Genomic DNA, 23,325 nt, shown 5'->3' with positions numbered 1-23,325 from the left:
ACACACTTTATTGAAGTGCAATATACACACATAAAAGTGCACAAGTCATGAGTGTTAAATATGATGAATTACGGATGAACACACCCGTGTGACACTCCTGTGTCAAGACACTCCTTGGTAGCCCAGTGGCTAAGAATCTGTGCTCTGAATGCAGGGAGCCTGGATTTGATCCCTGGTCAGGGAACTAAATTCCACACGCCACAACTAAGAGTTTGCATGCCACAACTAATTTGGTGCAGCCAAGTAAATACATAAATAAATAATTTTTAAAAAGACGATGCCCAGCAGCCTTGGAAGCCCTGCTATATCCTATTCCTAATCACCACCCTCCCTCTCCTCTCCTCAAGTTCCCATTATCCTGACTTCTGACCCCTCAGATCAGTGACGCCTGGCTTTGAACTGCATATGGACAGAGGCACAGAGTAGGGCCTGTTTTGTGTCCACCTTCTTTTGTCCAATGTTACGATTGTTCGATTCATTCACAGTGACTCGTGGAGCTGTCGTCCCTTTCTTTCTGCTGTTATCTAGTCACTCTATTGTATGAATGAGTGTGTGTATGGATCAGTCCATACTCTCCCCCACCCCAACTCAATCTGTGCTCAGTAATGTCTGACTCTTTGCAACCCAAAGGAACGTAGCCCCCGTGCTCCTCTGTCTATGGAATTCTCCAGGCAGGAATACTGGAGTGGGTAGCCACTCCCTTCTCCAGGGGATCTTTCCAACCCAGGGGTAGAACCCAGGTCTCCTGCATGGCAGCCAGATTCTTGACAGTCTGAGTCACGAGGGATGCCCTACTGTATGAACACCTCAATGATTTTTCCATCCCACTCCTGATGAAAACTTGTGATCTTCCCCAGGTCTGGACTCTTAATCTTTCTTGCATTTTAACATCTAACACGTAGTCTAGCACTTTTCTTTTCTTTTTTGCATGCTTTATTCATTCAAAATAACTTTTGTTAGCTCTTACACATCAAAACAGTTCTCCAGATGCCCAATCAAATGGTGGAGGATGAGGCCACGATAGAAAACGCTATGTATTGCAGAAGATAATTCAGCCCTGAGAAACATGGCCTAGAGTCCTTCGGAGGAGGCTGAGGCCCACCCAAGGTTAGGCTGGCCCAGGCTGTGGTCTCTGCAGGCCCGGCTGTCTTGGCCAGAGTGTATTCACTCTCATTTCCTCATTCTCCTTGGACACTCCTTTTTTTTTTTTTTTTTAAACTGACTGTGCTGTGTCTTAGTTGCGGTGCGAGGGCTTCTTGCTGTGGTGGCTTCTCTTGTTGTGGGACTCAGGCTCTAGAGCGCCAGCTCAGTAGCTGCAGCTCGCGGGCTCAGCTGCTCCCCCAGCATGTGGGATCTTCCAGGACCAGGGATTGAACCCGTGTCCCCTGCCTTAGCAGGCAGATTCCCAACTGGACCACCAGGGAGGTTCCTTGGACACCCATTTTTAAGGAAGCTATTTAGGAACAAATAGTGTTATAAGATGGAGAAGGCAATGGCATCCCACTCCAGTACTCTTGCCTGGAAAATCCCATGGACGGAGGAGACTGGTGGGCTGCAGCCCATGGGGTCGCTAAGAGTCGGACATGACTGAGCAACCTCACTTTGACTTTTCACTTTAATGCATTGGAGAAGGAAATGGCAACCCACTCCAGTGTTCCTGCCTGGAGAATCCCAGGGATGGGGGAGCCTGGTGGGCTGCCATCTATGGGGTCGCACAGAGTCGGCCACGACTGAAGCGACTTAGCAGCAGCAGCAGTGTTATAAGATAGCACTGAATTGAGCCACTTTAAACAGAATATACCTTCGCTGCCCTTCATGGACCATGTGTGGTACGGAGGCAGGCAGTGTAGACGATGAGGATGGTGCCTCGGCGCACCCCATCCTGCCCGTCTCCTCAGGGATCTCACCTTTTTCATCAGAACCTCTCTTCTCAAACTTCTCTCTCTCTCCCCTGCCTCCTTTCCACCATCATTTACTTTCTCAACTCTCCAGGCTTAAAAATAAGAGAAGAGCAAAACCTCACCCACCACCTCCTGTAGCTACGGGCCTTCCCGCCCTGTTCAGAGCAAACTTCCTGGAAGCCTGCAGGCCTCTGTCGGATTCAAGTTCTCCACCCTCCCATTCACTGTTCAACTCATTTCCATTGTTTCCCACTTCTGCCGGCAAACTGAGACCCGCCCTTGGTAAGCTCCCAATGCCCTCCGCAGTGCTGGGTCTGAGGGACGCTCCTCTACCTGCATCTTCCCTGACATCTCTGCCATTCTCAAGTCCCACTCCTCTGGACTCCTGTGACGTCACCCTCCTGGTGATGTCCAACCTCCCTGGATGCTCTTTTTCAGGATCCAGAGGGGTGCCTTCCACTTCCTTCTGCCTGCTCCTCGGGGTTCAGTCCTTGGCCCTTTGCTCACACTTGGTGCTCTTTTCCAATAATCTGCATCTCATGGACATACTCCAAGGGCACTTCATTCTCAAAGTGACAGAAAGTCCTGGGAAACAGTCTCCTTTTTCTAATATTCTTTTCAATATTCTGCACACACAGGCAAGCGCCCCCAGCCTACCTCACTGCCCTCTATTCCTCTCCATGTGTAAGAAGCAGGCAGGGTAGCAGGAAGGATTTGAAGGCAAGCCAATCTGGTTTCAGATTCAAACCGCCTCTTAAAGCAACTCTTTTCAAGAGAGAGGAAATGACTCCCTCCAAGTCACAATGCTTCACATTTGTATGAGTGCAACACCTATCTTGGAGGACTGCATGGATCGAAAGAGAAATGAATGAATGAACTTCATGAATTAAAAACCATCTAGCGACTTTTTTCTCTGGTGGTCCAGTGGTTAAGGATCTGCTTGCCAATGCAGGGGACACGGGTTCAATCCCTGGCCCTGGAAGATCCCACATGCCTCGGGCGGGGCAACTAAGCTCATGCACAACTACTGAGTTCACACTCCAGAGCCCGTGCTCTGCAGCAAGAGAGGTCACTGCAATGAGAAGCCTGCGCACTGCAACCAGAGAAGAGGGCCCCACTCACTGCAACTAGAGAAAGCCCATGTACAGAGGAAAAGACCCAGCAGAGCCAAAAATAAATAAGTAAAAGTAAAATTTTGTAATGAAAAATTAATTTTAATTAATTTAAAAATTATTTTAAATTAAAATGTAATTTAAAATTAACATTTTAAATTAAAATGTAATTTAAAATTACATTTTAAATTAAAATGTAATTTAAAATTAACATTTTAAATTAAAATTTAAAAATTAATTTAAAAGTTAACATTTTAAAATTAAATTTTAAAATTAATTTAAAAATTAAAATTAGAAGTAAAAATTAAAACTATCTAACCCAGTGCCTGATGTCCCAATCATCAGTATCCTTAAATTATTTTAAATTAAAATGTAATTTAAAATTTAAAAATTAAAATTAGAAGTAAAAATTAAATTAAAACTATCTAACCCAGTGCTTGATGTCCCAATCATCAGTATCCTTAAATTATTTTAAATTAAAATGTAATTTAAAATTAACATTTTAAATTAAATTCTAAAAATTAATTTAAAAGTTAACATTTTAAAATTTAATTTAAAAATTAAAATTAGAAGTAAAAATTAAAACTATCTAACCCAGTGCCTGATGTCCCAACCATCAGTATCCACTCCATCTTCCCTGTTATGGCAGTCAGTCCTGTGTCCCTAACTACACTGTATTTAAAGCAGTGCTCTCTATAGGAAGCCTCCAAACCTGTCAGACTAGTCCTCTCATTGTCTCTGAACACCATACGCCCTTCATGGGGGCACCTCTGCATGGAATGTCCCCTCTCCACTCTTACTCCATGCATACCTAAGTCTTACACTCCAACACCTAGTCCCATCCCATACCTCTAATAAAGGCCTTCCTGAAGCTCACAGAAACATCCCCCAGTCTGAAATGTATAAACTATTAACACCAAAGGTCTGGTACATACTGAGTTCCGACAGCACATTTGTAAGTCCAATTTGTTGGTAAGTCCAGCAAAGTTAGCCTAGGTACCCGACTAATACAATCGGCTATATAGTACTGTACTGTAATAGCTTTGTAATACTTTTTACACAAATGATACATAAAAACAAACACAAGAAATAAACATATTAAATCTTACAACATGGTACTTTGAAAATACAGTAGTATAACACAACAGCTGGCATACGGGAGCATGTTTGCATCTTTGACAGTCCACAACCTGAAGGTTCATATGTAGGGGATTTACTGTATTTATTATATACTATGGTATAGGGGTCATCTACTTTTTATGTCAATGCCCTTTTTACCTAATGACATCATTAATGTTTCTTATAGGGAGCTATATATATATATACTCTCTGTAATATACACAGTCTCTAGCCAAGAGTATGTAAAAAACACCTGCTGATTGGTATAAGAGGGCAATCTCCTTTGATCTGTAATAACTGAAGGCATAAACATCATTTAGTAAATCCAACTATTACTTTAAAATATGTATACAGACACCCAGAATCTTAGCATCTGGGGCTTCAGAAGCCTTGTAGGCCATGCACAGCATCCCTTTACAATGGCCTCGGCGAGCAACCTTCTAAACTCTTGTCTCAATGAATCCTCACAACCAGAGGCTCACTATATTCCTTTCAAGCTGTGTGGTGTCTAGGTAACAGTTACTTAAAAAAAAAAAAAGCAATCTCAAAGTTGTAACCAAAAGAGTTGCAGGTCCCTTCTTTCTTCCTTAATGACTTGAGAATAACCTGCGGCCCATGCACACGAGCTTCACACAGTTACATTCTCCTACGTAACCACAACACAACCATCAGGCTCAGGAAATTAAGACCTGGTACATTTACCCACAACAAATTCTCAAACTCCGTTCAAATTCCACCAAGCGGCTCAATAATATCCTTGACAGCAAAAGAATCTGGTTCAGAATCATGCTTTACCTTCAGTTGCTATATCATTCTAGAATAGTTCCTTGGGCTTTCCTTGATTTTTAGGAATGTGACATTTTTAAAGATTATAACTATTTGGTCCTTTGAATTTCCCAGATGTTTCCTCTGATTAGACCCAGATCATGCATCTTTAGCAGGAATGTCTCAGAAGAAGTGATGCTCTGTTCTGATTGCATCTGTTCCTATGGCATGTGATCTGACTCACGGCATTACTGATGCAGTCCCTTCTGCTCACTTATTAGGTGGTGCCTACCAGGCTTCTCCACTGCAACAATATTCCTTTTCTTCTTTGATATTTATTAATGAGTATCTTGTAGGGAGATGCTGAGATACTAAGAATGAGATACTTAGATCTCATTCCTCATAAAATTTCAAGTTACTAGCTTATTAGTTTATGTAAGTATGGAATCAGGGTTTCCCAGGTGGCTCGGTGGTAAAGAATTCACCTACCAATGCAGGAAGCACGTTCAAGCCCTGGTCCAGGAAGATCCCTTGGAGAAGGAAATGGCAACCCACTCCAGTATTCTTGCCTAGACAATTCCATGGACAGAGAAGCCTGGTGGGCTACAGTCCATGGGGTTGCAGAGAGTTGGACACGACTGAGTACACACAGGGTATGGGTAGGGGGGAGTATGGACTTGCGCCTTCTCATTTCAAGTGGATGCTCAAGCTGACCCAGATTTAGCCAGAAGGAGCTCCTTCAACCTGGTTTTCGTATCTTCTTTATATTGTCCATCATTCTCTGAGGACTTCTTTTATTTCTCGCACAGCAAAATGCCCCAGGCTCATCTTGCTTTTTTTTTTTGTCGTTTGTTTTAAAACAGGAAGGGATGCCACTTACTTCATTTATAAAAATAAAATTATACCATCTATGTCATTAAATATATCATGGCATATGTTTGAGCCAATACATATATACAGCCATATTCTTTTAGCTTGATCTGTAATATTCCAGAGTGTGGATAGGCAGAAGCTCCTATGCCCAGTTTGCTTCCTGATCTCAGCCTGGCTGTTCACCTGTGTCCTTTATAATCGACGGGTAAACAGAAGTCAATGTTTCTCTGGCTCCTGTGGACCACTCCAGCAAATCTCAAGAAGGGGTCATAGGAACCTCCAAAATATACAACTGGTTGATCTGAAGCACAAGTGACAACCTGGACTTGCTGTCTGAGGTGGGGGGCAGTCTTGTGTTGGTCTGAGCCCTTAGCCTGGAGAACATGTAGATAAGAGCAGAACTGTGCATGTTAAATTTGTAAGATTCCCAGCTGGTGCCCACTGGGAACTGGAGAACTGCTTGGTCATGCTGGAAAGCACACCCAAGTTATCATATTCCCTGCCATTTCATTTTTAAATTAATTTTTATTGGCGTATAGCTGATTTACAATGCTGTGTTAGTTTCTGCTGTACAGCAAAGTAACTCAGTTTTTTATATATATCCATATATCCACTCTTTCTAATGATCTATATAGGAAAAGAATCTTAAAGAGTACTGGCTAGAATTCCCTGTGCTGTATACAGTAGGTTCTTCTTCGTGATATATTTTATATAGAATAATGTGTATATGTTAATCCCAGTCTCCCAGCTTATCCCTCCGCCTTCCTTTCCTCCTTGGGGACCATAAGTTTGTTTTCTACATCTGTGACTATTTCTGTTTTGCAAATAAGTTCACTTGCATCACTTTTTTTTTTTTTAGATTCCACATATTAGCGATGTATTTGTCTTTGTCTGACTTTCTTCACTCGGCATGGCAGTCTCTGGGTCCACCCCTGTCGCTGCAAACGGCATTATTTCACTCCTTTTTATGTGCCATATCTTCTTTTTCATTCATCCACCAATCAATGGGTATCAGGTTGCTTCCATGTCTCCTTCAGTTATTTTACAATGACAGTTTCATTTGCCCTCATCACACTGGGCATTCGTTTCTGAATTAACATCATTCTGTCTACACACTTTTATAGCATACCAACCAAGGATATTCTCTTGGTTGCCTATTCAGTGATTGTATTCGCCTCCTAAAACCCATTCCTCCCTAAAAGCAGCGGATTTTGTTCAAGTATCTGCCTTCCACATAACCATGCACACTCTCTAAATCAATCATGATAACCTCATTCCTCAGAACCAGTGATGGATTTAGTAATTTGCATGTCAGCAAACGCAGACCAATGAAACACAAGGAAGTCTCGTAGGGACTTCCTAAGAAAGCAGCAAAGACAAGCAGATGGTCCCCTCTTCTTCCTTTGGAGAGTACTGAGTCTGGATGAGAGGCACAGGGTTGCTGTAACTATCTTCAACCAGCATGAGGACGAGACCAGCACTCGGACAAGGCTGAGACCACCGCAGACGAGAGGAGCCAGAGTAAGGACTAGCCGGAGCTTCTCTTATCACTGACTTCTGGTTGTGTGAGATGACATATTTCCTTTTGGTGGAAGCCAGTCTGATCAGGTTTTCTTTTAGCTGCAGCCAACAGCATTTTTACCTGATAAGGAGCAGTGAGAACTACACAGCCCTCCAGGGGAGATGAGATGAGCCAGAGTAGCACTTCCAAGTCCCCTTTTTTCCCTCCATAGACCCCAGGTGGATGCTGATGCCTAATAAGGCTCCTAAAAGCCTCATCTTTGGCATTCCTAAAATGGTATTTTGTATTTGTATCATTGCCCTTCAGTAAAAGAACTAGCAATTTACTACATATTTACATAGCTAACTTCTTCATTGTTGTAACCTGCTTAGATCTTTTTAAGTAAGTCTGTTTCAAGTGGGGAAAGAAAAAGCAAGTTAAAGAACTGCTCCTTGATTGCAAAACACCAGAGAGTAAAGAGAGAAACGAAAGAACAAATACAGAGCTAGGACATCAGAGATTTTTGCTCCAGCAATAACAGTGCTACCAGACTATTGGAGAATCTTGGGGGAAGAAAGCACATAATTTTTTATGTGACTTATGTGAGTCACATGTGTTTCTAACTTCATGTATCTGTAACATCAGTAAGAGAACCTCCAGGTTCCCTTCTGGCATTAAAATTCTACACCTCAGAGATTTCATCAGGGAAATGGCTCAAAATTCCCTTCTTCTCTTGCCTGAAGCATAAAATCAGAAAAAGCAGCTCCCAAAAGTCAGCTGTAGTCTATTAGTCATTAGCAAGATTGATTTCAAACCCACAAGCACTGCTTTTGGGCTCCTAGTCCAAGAAACAGCTCTACTATATCTGACAGATCAAGGCAGAACTGTGTATGTGTTTACTATCGCTGAAGGCAAAGCGTAGAAAGTAATTGCCAGCTCTGCACTCCATTGACCAATTTGACAAAAATAAACATTCAGAACAGCCACCAGACCTGGGGAGTTTTGGCAGCTGAACCCAGATACTTAAAAGCATGCTAACAACCTGAAGTGACTGCAGGGTGTGGGAAGCCCTTCAGGATTTCCCAGGGCCCCACAAGGCTGAGCCCTTCATTCCCAAGGCCCTTTGCAAAGTGTAGTCCTGACTAGCGCTTCATCGTTACCTGGCCCTACCCTGTCCAGATACTCCAGCCTCACTCAATTCCCTTCAGCTTCACCACGGGTCCATCTGTCTGTCAATATCTCACACTCTCCTCTTGTGATTCATTCTGTCTGGCCTGAACCACCCTTCTCTCTCTGATTTCCCTTCCCTCTCTGATACCCCACACCTGCCTCCCCTCCCCCCAACCCAGATTCCTCTTCCTTCTGATTCCACTTAAAGTCCACTTCCTCATGAAATGCCTTCTCTGTGGCATGAACACACACCACGGCTGCTTTCCCTGGAAGGCAAGGCTGCCCTTTCCTTCAGAGTGCTTATTATTACCTGTAATTCTTCTTTTGTTTACCAGCGTTGTATGGCTCTGCGGCTGGTAACCCAGGTGGCTCAGTGGTAAAGAATCTGCGGGCAATGTGGGAGATGTGGGTTTGATCCCTGAGTCAGGAGGATCCCCTGGAGGAGGAAATGGCAACCCGCTCCAGTACTCTTGGCCTGGAAAACCCCATGGACAGAGGAGGCTGGCGGGCTACAGCCCATGGGGTCACAAAGAGTCAGACACGACTAAGTACACACACACCACACACTGGACCATGAGGGAAAACCCGTCATAACTTCAGTAACAAGCTAAGGACATGGAAAAATGCTGAAGACACTATATGAGAAAACTGTTGACAAAGGTTTATCTTGTTTAAACAGGAAGATACCAAATTTTAACATATGTGCATTTATATTTGCCTAAACAATGTAAGGACATATATCAAGGTATTAACAAGGATGGTGTGATTATATTTTTGGGGGGTATGGCGAATCTGGTGACAGAAAGAAATAACATAGTATGCTAAAAGTACACAATCACAAACCTAAGAGTGCAAGAAAGTGTACAGATGAAGAGTACAACAGGAATATCAAATAATTAAATTGATTTAGTAAGCACAAAGGAGCTAAGAACACTGATTATTTGGAAAAGTTTTGATACATTTGTTAACATACCAGTCAGTTCACATCCCACATAACGTCAACAGAACACAACTGTGGATGCAAAACCGGTAGCCTAAGATTGCAGCCCATAACCCGGCTGCACTTGAGAATCACCTGGGTATTAATGAAGCTGAAAAAAATCCATGTCTCCAGGAGGCAGAGTCTTGGGAATCTGGATATTTTAAGAGCTAGGAAATTCTGAAACAAAGCTGACCTGGAGAATTACCAAGCCAGGATAAATGAAGTTAAAGAACAGGTTTCTTTTCAGTAAAGCTTTCAGATAAACCAGGAACCCAGGAGGCAGAGATTCAAATGATAACAGATTCTGCCAGTAGCTACTGCCTCCTGCAAATCAACAGGCAATCATAAAGTGCAGTGTGGAAAAACCCATGCAGCATGAGCTGGTTTGTTCAACCACACACAAATACCAAGGACGGGAGTAAGTCTTGGAGTAGCACCTTGCCTACGACTCAGAACTCAGTCTTGATGTCAAACATCAAAGCAATTAACAAAAAAAAAATCTGAGCAGAGAAGATACACAGACATCTCAAAACTTGTGCTCCACAACTGAAACACCCAAGACCGCCCCTCACTCTTCATTAGAATTTAGTTAACTTCTCTCTTTTCCCTTCCATGAGCTAGTCCCAGGGTGGATCAGATTTGTGGATTAAGAGAGGACAGAGAATTCACAGGGAAGGCACACTAGGAGAAGCTACAGAAACTTAACTGTATATCTAGCATGTTAAATGACTCAGATCCATTTGGTGTGGAACAAAACATTACACATACCTCAATAAACCCCAGAGGTGTGAAAACAATTACTCATAACTATAATCATCAGGATCTAAGTCCTTTAGGAAAGAACTTACATTCTTACATTTGTTTAAGGGAAAAAAAAATGAGAGACCATTAGACTTGAGTACCCTTGATATGTTTAGAACAATAAATAAGCCACTTATGACCGCATTTTATGAAATAACCTTGTAATATAGGGATCATTCCCATTTTAAAACCAGACAGTAGAGGCCCAGAGAACCAGAGTAAATTGTTTTTGTCATACTGTATAATAGTATAGCCATATTTAAGTTTGGATAACCGAAATATTTCCTTTGTCCATCTCATACTGCAATGCCACTTTTTAAGTCATTTTGGTGGAAATATTTCTAATTTTGTGTACGTGTGTGTGTATGTGTTTGGAAGGTAAACACCATCTGGAAAACAACCACTTAGAACAGTGGTTTTCAAACTGGCTTTTCAATATGATAGCATTTCTCCTCAAACAAAAAATTCCTTGGTCACATACAAAACAAACTATGTGATCCCACTGGGAAGAGGGAAAAGGGGAAGGGCATGATAGGGGAAGGAAATAAGAGATATCAATGTATAAAATAATCAAACAACAAGGATATATTGTACAGCACAGGGAAATATAGACATTATTTTGTAATAATTTTAAATGGAGTATAAGCTATAGGAATATTGAACGGCTTTGTTGTCCGCCGGAAACTACCATAATATTGTAAATCAAGTATACGTCAATGAAAAAATAAAAATAAGTTAGCTCATCAAGGAGAAAAAAAAAAAATTCCTGGGACTTCCCTGGATCAGGAATCCAGTGGTTAGGAATCCACTTTCCAATGCAGGGGACTCGAGTTCGATCCCTGGCCAGGGAACTAAGATCCCACATGCTGCGGAGCAACAAAGACCTGATACAGTAAAATAAACATTTTAAAAAGAAAAATCCCTGGAAACCCCAATATGTAAATACGGAGCTGCTCTGTTTGAAGGGCGGGGCAGGCTAAAGCCCTACTCCATCCTTACTACGGCGAATTCTCAGGCAGCCCCATGGCCGAGGACACTAGGGAATGCAGACCGAAAGAGCACCAATCTATGCGATCTGTGTCACTGGACTTGCTGTATAAAACCATGTCCCTTCAGTGACGTTAAACAAATGATACAAAGTTATCTTGATGCTGGTCAAAATGTAATCAACTTGCTAACACCAGATTGCACGCAAGCAGGTTTCCCCCTTGTTATCCGACGACAAGCTCCACGTGTCTAAGTTCTACAAGCCTTAGAAAAGAAAAAAAACCTCTACCATTTCACAAGGACCCCAAACATATTTTAGTGCCTTTTTTTCTCCCCCAAGAGTAAAGGTAGTTTTTATTTTCCTATCTTCTCAAAGACAGGAATTACAACAGAAAAATCAGATTTTTAAATATACAAAACGCAATACATAAAATATGGAAAATATATAGTTCAGGCAGGAATCAAAGATGTGAAGATATTATGCATGCATTTATTCATTCACTGATAGAAGTGAAAACATCTTGTTCTTAATGCCTGGGAGTAAGCCTTCAGAGACACAGAACATAAAGTTACCCTCAGGACTAAGAGGCTAGAGATAGGACACAAATGTGAATTGACAGCACACGTTGAACACAATTAAAAAAAACTCCTCATAGTTGTACTTACATTTAAACTGCTCTAGAGATTTGTAATTTTGAGGATTTTTTTTTAAAAAGGTTTTCTTCTTAATTACAAGTAACATAGGATGGCAGATACAGGCTTAACTCAACCTCATGATCAAAAGACTATTCTTACAATAAATTTTAAATGACAGAGATGTCCATAAAAGCCCAAATGAAACAAAACTCAGTTTAGGGTGATCCAAAATAAATGTAAGTTGCTTTTTTTTTTTTTTAATGGAGATTGCCTTTTTTTTCTTTTAATTGACTATGACATTTTTCTCGACTTTATATCGAACACAAAGAAGCAGTTTAAGATTCCTTTGAGATCGCCCTGACCCCGCTACGGATGATCCTCTATTGTACAACTTACTCAAAGCCGACTTTGTGGGCAGAGGGGGAGAAACTGTCTGAGTGTCTCTTGGTGTTTGCTTCATTGTTTTAGATGAAGCCATTTTTGGGGACTAATTCACTGGCTTTTAGCCCTTAAGGGACGCGGGTGTATATAAGTGGTTATTCCCTGCCCTACCCTCAAGTCTTAGTAATATGACTGTGGGAGATTAACGGAGAGGAGGAATGAAAGCCAAGTTGGGTTTGTTTCCTGATGCACTTTTCCATCTATTCCAGAAGTTTGCTTGTTTTTGTTGTTGTTTTTGTTTTAACAGAAACTTGAATTGGAGAAAGCTATGCTCAGCTGTAGGCTTCCCTGATGGTTCAGGCTGTAAAGAATCCTCCCACAATGCGGGAGACCTGGGTTCAATCCCTGGGTCAGGAAGACCCCTTGGGAGTAGGGAATGGCTCTCCACTCCAGTATTCTTGCCTGGAGAACTCCATGAACAGGGGAGCCTGGTGAGCTGCAGTCCATGGGATCGAAACAAGTCAGGCAGGCACGACTGAGCTACTAACTAACACTGTTGCATACTTTACATGCTCAGCAGTGAAAATTTGTTTTATTAAAGCAAAGTAGCTTTACTAGAATTAAAGCTTTAGTTTCACTAAGGTGAAATCCACTTCTACACTGTGCACCTATGAGCAGAAACAGGGGGAACAAAGATGGTCTCACTGAGACTTAAACGACTCCTCAGCGAGCAGCTCTGTCCAGATCAGAAACTGGGACATCCTCAGGGTGCAGCTGAGACAAGGAGGAGATGGGAAGGTGGCAAAGTATCAAAAAGGAACCAGGGGAGGCTCTCAAATTCCTTTTCCATAGATTAAAGTCATTTATCAGAACCCTGTCCCTGGAAATGGCCTCCCTTCCAAAAGTGGGCCATTCTGTTTCAATACTAAATGTTGAACGCTATGACAAGAGTCACAGGCTCTAACCCACAATGGAATAACAAGAGTCTTTACCACACAGTCTGGGTGCCGAGTCCTAGAAGCTCTGTCATTAGGCATAAAATAAAGGAAAAAAATTTTTTTTTTCCATTTCCTCTTCTAGGCTCAAAGACTGTGTGTATGTGTTCACTCAGTCGTGTCTGACCCTTTGTGGCCTCAGCCTACCAGGCTCCTCTGTCCATGGAATTTTCCAGGCAAGAATACTGCGGTGGGTTGCCATTTCCTCCTCCAGGAGATCTTTCCAACCCAGGGATCAAACCTACATCTCTTTTATCTCCTGCACTGGCAGGCAAATCCTTTATCACTGAGCTACCTGGGAAACCGAGCGGAATACTACTCAGCTGTAAAAAGGAGTGAAATCGGAAGAAGATTCTTAGCCTGACGCAGTCTTTCGTTGGGAGAATTTCGGGCAGCATAGAACAGGAGTGTCCATCATGGTTGCGGGAGGAGATATTTTTGAGCAGTGGAAGCTGCCCAGTGCGCTGGTGCTGAGAGTGGAGGGAGGCAGTGAGGGGGGCAAGGATGTGGGGGTCCCGGTGAAAAGGGGGTGCTTCTTGATGAGACCCTTCTTCCAACAAGGGTCTGCTCACGTTCTACCTGTTCCACAGAGCACAACCTATTCCCAACCCCGTTTTTTTTCTTTTTCTGAATTCCCTGAGAACTCCAGTACAGAGGATAGAAACAACTCTTGATTATACTGTCATCAGTTGTTTTTAAAAAATTCTGGTTCACTGGTTCCTTCTCTCTAGGAAGCCCTTAGAACAACTGTCTGTCATATTCATTTTGGCTCAATCATTTTCTACTTGATGTTGATCTATGTATAAAGGTATCTTTTACTCCCAATTAAGCTATCCCTGCAAAGAACAATTTCTTTTTTAAAGTAGCCCCCACCGAAGTGCCCAACAAAGTGATAAACACACAGCAAGAATTCAAGTAGTTGTCAGCTCTAAAGCCAGGTGATTATACTAAAAGTACATAAAGTCTCTAGTTAAATAAGGAAATAAGTTAGAGATTTAAAAAAAAGAAACGACTATATTTAAAAGTTCATCACCCAGCTATAGTGCTTGGGACTTCCCAATGTCACCAACATTCAGCAGGGAACAGTAAACACGAAGAATAAAATATTTTGGAACATTTATGAATAATATGAACAGCTGATCTCCTTTCTCAAAGAGCTTAAAACAGTTTCCAGGAACTAAATAGTGGTAATCCTGAAGGGAACAAGGTTATGTGTGTGACAGTTATGGAGAGTTGGGAACCAGCATGGGCACTTGGTCCCCAGGGCTGCATTGAGAGGGGATGCAGAGGAGAGGCAGAGGACCATCTGCTGAGCATCTCCTGATAGTATGCTATGGGTACACGCTGGGGTGTCTGACAGGTGGTAGACCTTAATCTTCACAATAACCCTTCATCTTTACAGATGAAGAAATTGAGGCTCAGGCAGGTTAAGCAACTTGTCCAAGGACATGTGCGCAGTAGTAACGGACGGAGACAGAGTGGAGTCCCAGATCTATTTGTCTCCAGTGCTTTTGCTCTCTCCGCTAGGTAACCCCAACCTCTTTTAGAACAGCTTTCATTCTTGCCCCCCAAATAAAGCCAAATGATTTTGTCTTTGTGAGGAAAGAAGAGGTAAGAACTAGCTCTTCTGTAGTTAGAGTCAGGGCAGGATTCAGAAAACAGAGTTAACGTTAGTTGAGAGGGAATTATGAACAAAGAACCATATAGGCACCTTTTACACATCACGTGATTTCACCCCAATAACCCTAAGGAAGGGAACTTGAGGTTAACATATATGAGTTAACTGAAGGAAGTTAACTTAGCCTAAGGCATGATGCTAAGAAGAGGGAAAGTGAAGCGGGGATTTGAACGGGGTCCATCAGGTCTCAAAGCCTCTTTCCACTGCTCTCCAACATGCACTCCATTTCTTCTTCCCATAAATGCCCAAAACTAAAGTTTGGGAAACACCACCTATTAAGAGATCTGCCCAGTAATTACACAGCAGTTGAACCAAAGGGAGCCTGCATCCCACAGGAAGTAAAACTATCATCTCAACCAAGGAACTGAGTTGGCAAAGAGAGATTTGCAATGTGTATTTAAAACTGCTGCTACCCTCTGAACCCCTCTGTGAATCTAATGGACTTTTTGTTAGGCCACATCAGTGAGGTTCATCACCAAGTTACATCCCCAGTGGGGATGGAGCCACTGTGGACAGCAGATCCCATTAGATGGGCTTGACCACGGCTGGGCAATGACACATGACCCAATCCAGTTCCAGAAGCAACACAGTGATGGAGGCCAGAGAGTTATCATAAGATGAGGTCGGTCCATGAGACCCGGTCCTTTTTGCTGAGCTGGCTCAGACTCAGGTGAAAATGTCAGCAAACAGCTCTCCACATCAGGATAACTCACAGCGCTGACAACTTAGCCATGAGTCACTAAGCAAACACACTTCTATCTCCACCAGCTTCCCCATTTTCATCTCCAAGTTAAGCAAAGAGCCAATCTCTTTAAAAAAGATGTTAAATCCTCGGGACCTGCGATGAAACGCACCAGTAGCAGCTTCTGAGGGCTCGATCCCACCCACATCTGGCTCTGTTTGGGAGCTAAATTCAGCAGAAGTCTCCAGGGTCAACCAATGACCCCGAATAAAAATAGTCTTGGAAATCTGTCACAGAGCAGGAAAGGAAACAAGACGGCAGGGTGATTCACTCCAAATGGCAGCTCCGAAACCCAAATTCTCATTTTTTTGTCCCAATACGAAGCCAATGTGCAAAACAGGCCCGGAGCAAACTGTCCTTTTCCGAAGGCCTCTAAAAGTGGCTGCCAAAGAATTTCACATGCAAGCCAAAAAGATTTAGTGTGCCATTCACCTCTCCTGTGACTCTAACTACAGCTACTCTGCAGGAGAGCTCTGAACCAATCACAGGTTGACCCGTGCTTGGGGCCCACCAGGGTCCCTGAGGTTTTGCCCCAGTAAGCAAGAGGGGCCGTCTGTCTTATCTAATTTTCTGTGTGGTCAAATAGCCACAGAAAGGACATAGAGGCTATGTGGCAAGTAAGAGAAAGAGAAATAGTGATCACCTCTTCATTGCCTTTCTACTAATTCTAACACTCACTGCTTCAGCTCCTCTCCCACACACTGAGGTTGTATTAAAATAAGTACAATATCTTGAGATGATTGTATGCTTTTTTTTTTTTAGTTAAGAATTCCACGGGCTTCAGCCAACATTTGACGGCTTAATTCACTCATTTTTTTTTTCCTTTTTTCTTTTATGGCCGCGCTGCATGGCTTGTGGAATCTTAGTTCCCGGACCAGAGATCAAACCCAGGATCTCTCATCAGTGAAAGGTGCAGTCCTAACTCTAACCAGGGAATTCCCAGTTCACTCATTTTAAAATGTATTGAGGGCATAGATGCTCAATCCTAGAGCATGATAGAAAGTGCAGAAGGACTGGAGGTGGGTTTGTTTCACAGCCACTCACCTGTGCTTGCCCCTTCCAAAGCCCTGCATCTAATGTGACACTCATAATTTACACTTTTTTCCTTAAAGATGGTCCCCTCAGCCCAGCTGAATTTCAAAGGACCACACAACTTAGATCCACCTCTGGACAGGCTCTGGGGCTTTGGGGAATCTCACAATTTGGTGAGAATGAAGGCACGCAGAGAAAACAACAGAACGTGATAAATCCTAACAGTTACGGTCAAGGGCCCATGTACCCTGGGTGCACAGGCGAGGGCGCGGTTAACCTGGCCTTGAAGGACTGGGAAAGACTTCTCAGAACTGGTCTTGCAGAACCACTAAGAGTGTGACAGGCAGGGAATGAGGGCAGGGAGTAGGGGGAGGACACCCCAGGGACGGAGAACAGCCCAGGTCAGTGGTTCTCAGCTGGGGCCAATTTTGCCCCCTCCCTGAGGGGATACTTGACAACATCTGGAAACATGCTCGGTTGTCATCTGGAAGGGAACAGTGCTCCTGCCACGGGGGTTGGGGGAGCCCCAGGGGCGACCCCAGGGACTCTCACCCCCCAGGCTCCTCCTACCATGGCATTTTCCAGGTAAGAATACGGGAGTTGGCTGCTGTTTCCTACTCCGGGAGATCTTCCCAAGCCAGCGATTGAACTTGTGTCTTCGGCAGCTCCTGCGCTGGCAGGCGGATTCTTTATCACTGTGCCACCTAGGAAGCCCAGGCAGAGGCCAGAGATGCTGCTAAACAAGCGACAACACACAGGACAGCCTCCCCGGCCCCCCCCCCCCCCAACAAAGCCTGACCCCGCTGCATTGCCAACAGCGCAAAGGAGGCGGGAAGTTTGGTCTGAGTAAAGACATGAAAGACCCTGTGTTACACTAAAGGTGAGAAGTTGCCTGGAGCTTTGGTAAACACAGGGCTTCAAATCACTGCTTTCACGGAAGAGGAAAACCAGTAAGAAGAGAGGACATGTTAAATTTCTAAAGAGCCAAGACATCAGGCTGGGCAGATGCCTTATTCTCAAAACAGGAATCACCACAAAGTTAGACGCTGGAAGCCTAAAGTGGGTTTCCTGCGATATGAAAAGGACGTCTCAAAAGTCCCCGGGAATGGCCATCCACATTGCTCCTTGCTTGTGGATGGCTAAGGGGTGAGTGAGAGCATGGTGAGGCCCCAGTGCTCTACGTGGCGTGGAAGGAAAGGAACCGAAGGCTCCAGAGAGGAAGCAGCTATGAAGAAAGCAGAAAGAACATGGTGGGGATGCCGTGGATGCAGCTTCAAGTGGCCACGCGGTGGGTTGGTGGGAACCAGGCCTGACCATGAAGGCGGGAGGTGCTTGTGCAGGCATCCTTGCTCCTTGACAGGACCCTGGAAGTGCAATGAGGAGGCTACCACCACCACCAAAGCCACCAACACCTCTGCCTCCACTCAAAGAAGAAGCAGGGCTTCCCAGGTGGTCCAATGGTTAAGAATCCACCTTGCAGTGCAGGGGGACACCAGTTTGATCCCTGGTCCAGGAAGATCCCACGTGCCGTGGAGCAACGAAGCCTGTGCACTGCAACTGCTGAGTCTGTGCTCTAGAGTCCACGAGCCAAAACTACTGAGCCCTGGTGCTGCAACGACTGAATCCTGCACACCCTAGAGCCTGTGTATTGCAACGAGAGAAGCCACCGCCACGAGAAACCGGAGCACTTCAGCTCCAGAGTAGCCCCCGCTTGCCTCAACTAGAGAAAAGCTCACGTGCAGCAGCAAAGACCCAGCAAGGCAAAAATACATTAAAAAAGGAAAAGCAAATAAGCAGAACAAACCTTCCCTAGCAAGAGACTTGTAGGAGGGAGAGAAGACAACCCTCAAGATAATAGTAGTTTTGGGTATGAGGGCAAAAAAACACAAACTGAAACCCCTTCTCAGATACACTAACAACACGCTAATCCACATTACCTTTTGAGTCTTGCCTCCTCCAGACCCACATGCACAGACACATGCCTACACTGATTTTTTTAAATGATAATAGTCAGGGGAAAGTGACATCAATTGTATAGATGTCTAAAATAGAGGATTTACCCAAGAAGAAAAAGAAAGCTGGACTAGTATCAAAATAAGATAATTCTAAATGGACAATGTTACAAAAGCTTAAAAAAAAAATGTTGTCACAATGGGTGCTACTGTCAGAAAAATTTAAATTCGGTTTGGCTGACACAGACCCCTGATACAACTGTAGCTGTAAGTGCCTAAATGCACATCACAGGCCATAAATGAAGCAAAAAGGCCTTGAAAAAAGCCAGACAGACAGCAAAGGTCAGGACATTCCAAACAGAAAAGGAAAAGCTGCAGCCTGGGCAAGGCAGGAATGATGGAGCGTGTGCACACATATCCATTGAGAGATGAAATACACTCAAATTTCACCTCTATACAACCATAAATACACACTTAGTATGGACCAACTAGGCTTCCCTGGTGGCCCAGTGGCAAAGACTCCATCTGCAATGCAGGCGACTTGACTTCGATCCCTTGTTTGGGATGATCCCCTGGAGAAGGAAATGGCAACCCACTCCAGTATTCTTGCCTGGAAATCCCATGGACAGAGGAGCCTGGGGAGCTACAGTCCATGGGGTTGCAAAGAGTCAGGCATGACTAGCAACTAAACAACAAGAAGGAACCAACCACCTGTATTTGGGGAGATGAAAACATTACACGACATAACAGCACCTGGATCTACAGTGGGTTTCCGGTCACATCCAAAGGTCACAAGAGCATAAGCCCAGGAGTTAATGCCGCTAAAACTAGAATAGCCTGGAGCGACATTGGGGTGGTGGGAAATTCCATCAGAAGGAGGCCTGCTTTCCACCTGGATCATCAGGATTTACAGCTGGGGAGGAGGCAAGGGTTTGGCTATCCTTTAACAACTCCAGGGAACCAATCCTCCCAACTTATAAATAAATCATCAACAATCACTGAACCTGTGCGCAGAGAAATGCAGCCAATTCTCAGAGTGGTCGAGTACACACACAAGCGAGAAACATATAACATCTGAATGTTGACTGACCCAGTGACTGGGAATAAAGGTAGACCTAGAAACCTAGGCATTAGCCAAGGTCATGCTAATGAGAGCTGATTCCGCCCACAACTCCCCAACACCTACTCCTTTGCTCCAGTCAGCTCAATTCACTATCATCCAAAGAGCAAGCGTGTGCATGCTCAGTCGCTCATTCATGTCCAGCTCTTTGTGACCCCATGGGCTGCAGCCCGCCAGGCTCCTCTGTCCATGGAATTCTCCAGGCAAGAATACTGGAGTAGGCTGCCATTTCCTTCTGCAGGGGATCTTCCTGACTCAGGAATCGAACCAACATCTCCTGCATTGTCAGGCAGATTCTTTACTGCTGAGCCACAAGGGAAGCCCCATCACCCAAACAGAATCAGCTTTTAAACCTCACTCCTCTGCTGGCCACTTTATCCATCTGGAATGTTCTCCACCTACACAGATCTTATGCATCCTCTGCAACTCCTCTCAACCCCTCCTCTCCTCCTCTAGAAGGTGTTTCTGAGCCAGCCTAAGGCATCTCTCCCTCTGCTGAACTCCCAGAACAATTAGGTTGTCCAATTACTTGGCAAAGAACTATCTCAGCTCTACAAAGCTTTAACTCGTTGTTAAAGCTTTGTTTTCTTGACCTATTATTTAAATGAATAGAAATTTTCATTTTGCCCATCTTTATTAATATGCCACACTGTTGAGAGGTAAGGACACACCTGATAATTCTTTGGACCCTCCCATCTTACATCCTGGAGCAGTGTTCCTCAGTCTTCTTGGCACCAGGAACGGGTTTCATGGAAGACCATTTTCCCTTGGGCGGGGGTGGGGGGGAGGGGGTGTTGGTGGTAGGGATGGTAGTTTCAGGATGATTTAACTGCATGACATTTATTGCACACTTTATTTTTATTATTAGCACATCAGCTCCATGTCAGATCATCAGGCATTATTACATCCCAGAGTTTGGGCACCTCTGTCCTAGAGTATCCTGCATAATACAGAATTAGATTGCAAAGTTCTAAGTTGTCTTCTGAGCTAAGTTATGCTCACATTACAATCTTTCGTAATGGTCAAGTCTAACAAGGCTTTGCAACCAATGATAGGTGAAAGCAAAAACAAACAAACAAAAAGTAATACAGAAGGATCTTGGAGATTATTATTTCACAAATTAGGAAACTCAGACATGCAGACTGGCTCAAAGTCCTTTGCAGCGGTGGGTGAACACCAGTTTGCGTCCCTGCTCCTTACTATGGCACATAATGAAGCCTGGCTAGGAGCAGATGATGACTACGGGGACTGCAATTTTGAAGATTAAAAAAGTTTTAAAAATTCTTCAAGTTAACACCGGAATTTATGCTGAGAAGTGGGATTAGTTAAGCATCCTAACCTAGATTAAGATTTTCACAAATTTAGCACAGCACATCATGGAGTGATATTCAAATCGTACAAGAAATGGGATCAGGACTTTCAGGAAACACAAACACACACACTCTTCCCCCTAAAAACTCAGTTTTGAAACTCCATTACTGTAATTTTTTTTTAAGTCAAACTACTTTAAAGCTCTGCTTACATATATTACTCTCTCAGGAGTGTAATAACCACACGTAAAAGCCTTTCTAAAACAAATTCGCCCTGGAAGCCCATTCCGGGGCGTTGAGTTGTGACTACATTCTCAAGGATGTTAGTAACACAAGGGCTCCATCCACAACTCCTTGAGGAAGAAAAAAAAAAAAAAAAAAAAAACTGAAACCATGAATGCCTTGTCAAATTCAGACAGTTTATCTTGGCGCTGGCAAGCAGAGCAGTCTCTTCGATGTCTGGAAACGTGTCTAATTACGTTTTTAGAGAGTAACTAAAAAATAGCCAGTGTCCCGGAACAGACGGCTCAGGGATCACTCCATAGTATCCTGAATGACGTGATGGAACCACGCCAGGAAAAGATAAATAAAGGAGAAGACGAAAGCGAAAAAGAACCAAGTGTGAAACCACGATGAGACCCCCAGTCTCTCTGCAAAACAACCCTCCAGTCTTCCCAGGGGCTTGAGGCCGCCAGGACTCTCCCGAAAGTTTTTATTTCCCTTTACTTTTGTTTCCATTAGGTCACCCGGCCCGCCCACAGCATTTACCTGGGGGCAGTGCACTAGCCTGCCCGGCCCCAAGCGCAACCTCCAGCTCGGCACACCCCCGATACCCACCCTTCCGTCCGGACGGCACCCAAGGACACCCCTCACTCTGGAACGCGCAGCCCCGGAGCTCGGCACGCCCCTTCCACTCGGATGCGACCGCACCCCGGTATGCAACCAGCGAGCTTAGCGGACCCCGGACACCCCCCGCCGCACCCCGAACCCGGCCACACGTCAAGGGCGCCCCCTCTCGGAAAGGCGCAGGCTCGCGGCACTGCTCACGGCCGCTCCGCCGCCCTCACCTGAGCCGGAGGTTGGCCATGAACTCGGGCATGGAGACGGTGTCCATCAGCACGAAGTCCGCCTTCCCGAACTCCAGGCTCTCCTGCTCCGCCATGGCGCCGGCGCACGGGCTCAGGTGGGCGCGGACGGACTCAGGTGGGCGCGCTCGGACGGCGCGGGGGGCCGGTCCCCGGGGCGAGCGGCGAGCTCGGGCGGGGTCGGGGCGGGGCGCGGGGAAGGGGGCTCCGTGGCCACTCGGAGGGATCCGGACCGGACGGAGGCCGCCCCGCGGCTCCTCGGCGCGCTCTGGGCCGGCGCGGCACACCCGGCAGTTTCCGCTTCTCCCGCGGCGGCGGCCCGGCGCTGTGGGGGGACGGGACAACGAGACGGAGACGGCGGCGGCTGGTCCCGCCTCTGGCCTTGGTCTGGCCCCCGCCCCGCGCCGGCCCGCCCCGCCCCGCCCCGTCCTGTCCCCGCTTCCCGGCCTCCCCTCCTCCCCGCCCCGCCAGCCGAGGAGCCGCCCCCGCCGGGGCGCAGGCCGCCGCCTCCTCACCTGGGCGGCGCGCACGCGCGGGGCAGCCGGCGGGGGCGCGCCCCGGGCCCGGGCCCCGGCGGCGGGGCGGCAGCGCCCTCTGGGGACGGTCGCTGGGCGCTCAGCGGGGCGGTGCCGAGGAGTGCGGACGTAGGAGGTGGGTGGAATCAAGTTTCCAGGATTGCTGCCTCCCGCCCGGGGCTTGGTTCAGTTCAGTCACTCAGTCGGGTCCGACTCTTTGCGACCCAAAGGACTGCAGCACGCCAGGCTTCCCTGTCCATCACCAACTCCCGGAGCTTACGCAAACTCAACGTCCATTGAGTCGGCGATGTCCTCCATCCATCTCATCCTCTGTCGTCCCCTTCTCCTCTCGCCTTCAGTCTTTCCCAGGGGTTTGGTAGATGCCAACAAAGTTAACAAAAGTAGCTCGTGGAGCTTCTCACGTGGATGATTCATGATGATTCTGACACTCGGCTGCGATGCTCTCTCCTGATCTGCCCACATCCTCTCCATCCTTCAAATGATGGTTCACATTCAGACTGAGGTAGTAATAGTAATTAGCTTGTTGAGGGGACCAAAAGTGCTCAGAGTTTTTCTGAGGGACTTAGAGAAGTTAGTTACTTGCCACAGGCTGCTTAACTGGTGGGGAAGCTGCAATTTCATCCAGGTCATTTGACTTTTGAGCCCCA

At 45.3% G+C, this 23,325-nt stretch overlaps 1 protein-coding gene across 1 annotated transcript in view; it reads right to left on the bottom strand.

Annotated features, from left to right (window-relative positions):
• Window positions 1–22,534, bottom strand: part of MYO1D (myosin ID) — a 359,584-nt gene extending 337,050 nt beyond the window's left edge. Inside the window, exon 1 of the mRNA XM_018064241.1 lies at window positions 22,125–22,534. Coding sequence (XP_017919730.1) covers window positions 22,125–22,219 — 95 coding nt within the window. The 5' untranslated portion in view covers window positions 22,220–22,534. The remainder of the gene's footprint in view (window positions 1–22,124) is intronic.

Source organism: Capra hircus, chromosome 19 (assembly GCF_001704415.2).
Source record: "Capra hircus breed San Clemente chromosome 19, ASM170441v1, whole genome shotgun sequence".
NCBI lineage: Eukaryota > Metazoa > Chordata > Mammalia > Artiodactyla > Bovidae > Capra > Capra hircus.
This window is presented reverse-complemented; position numbering and strand designations above follow the sequence as displayed.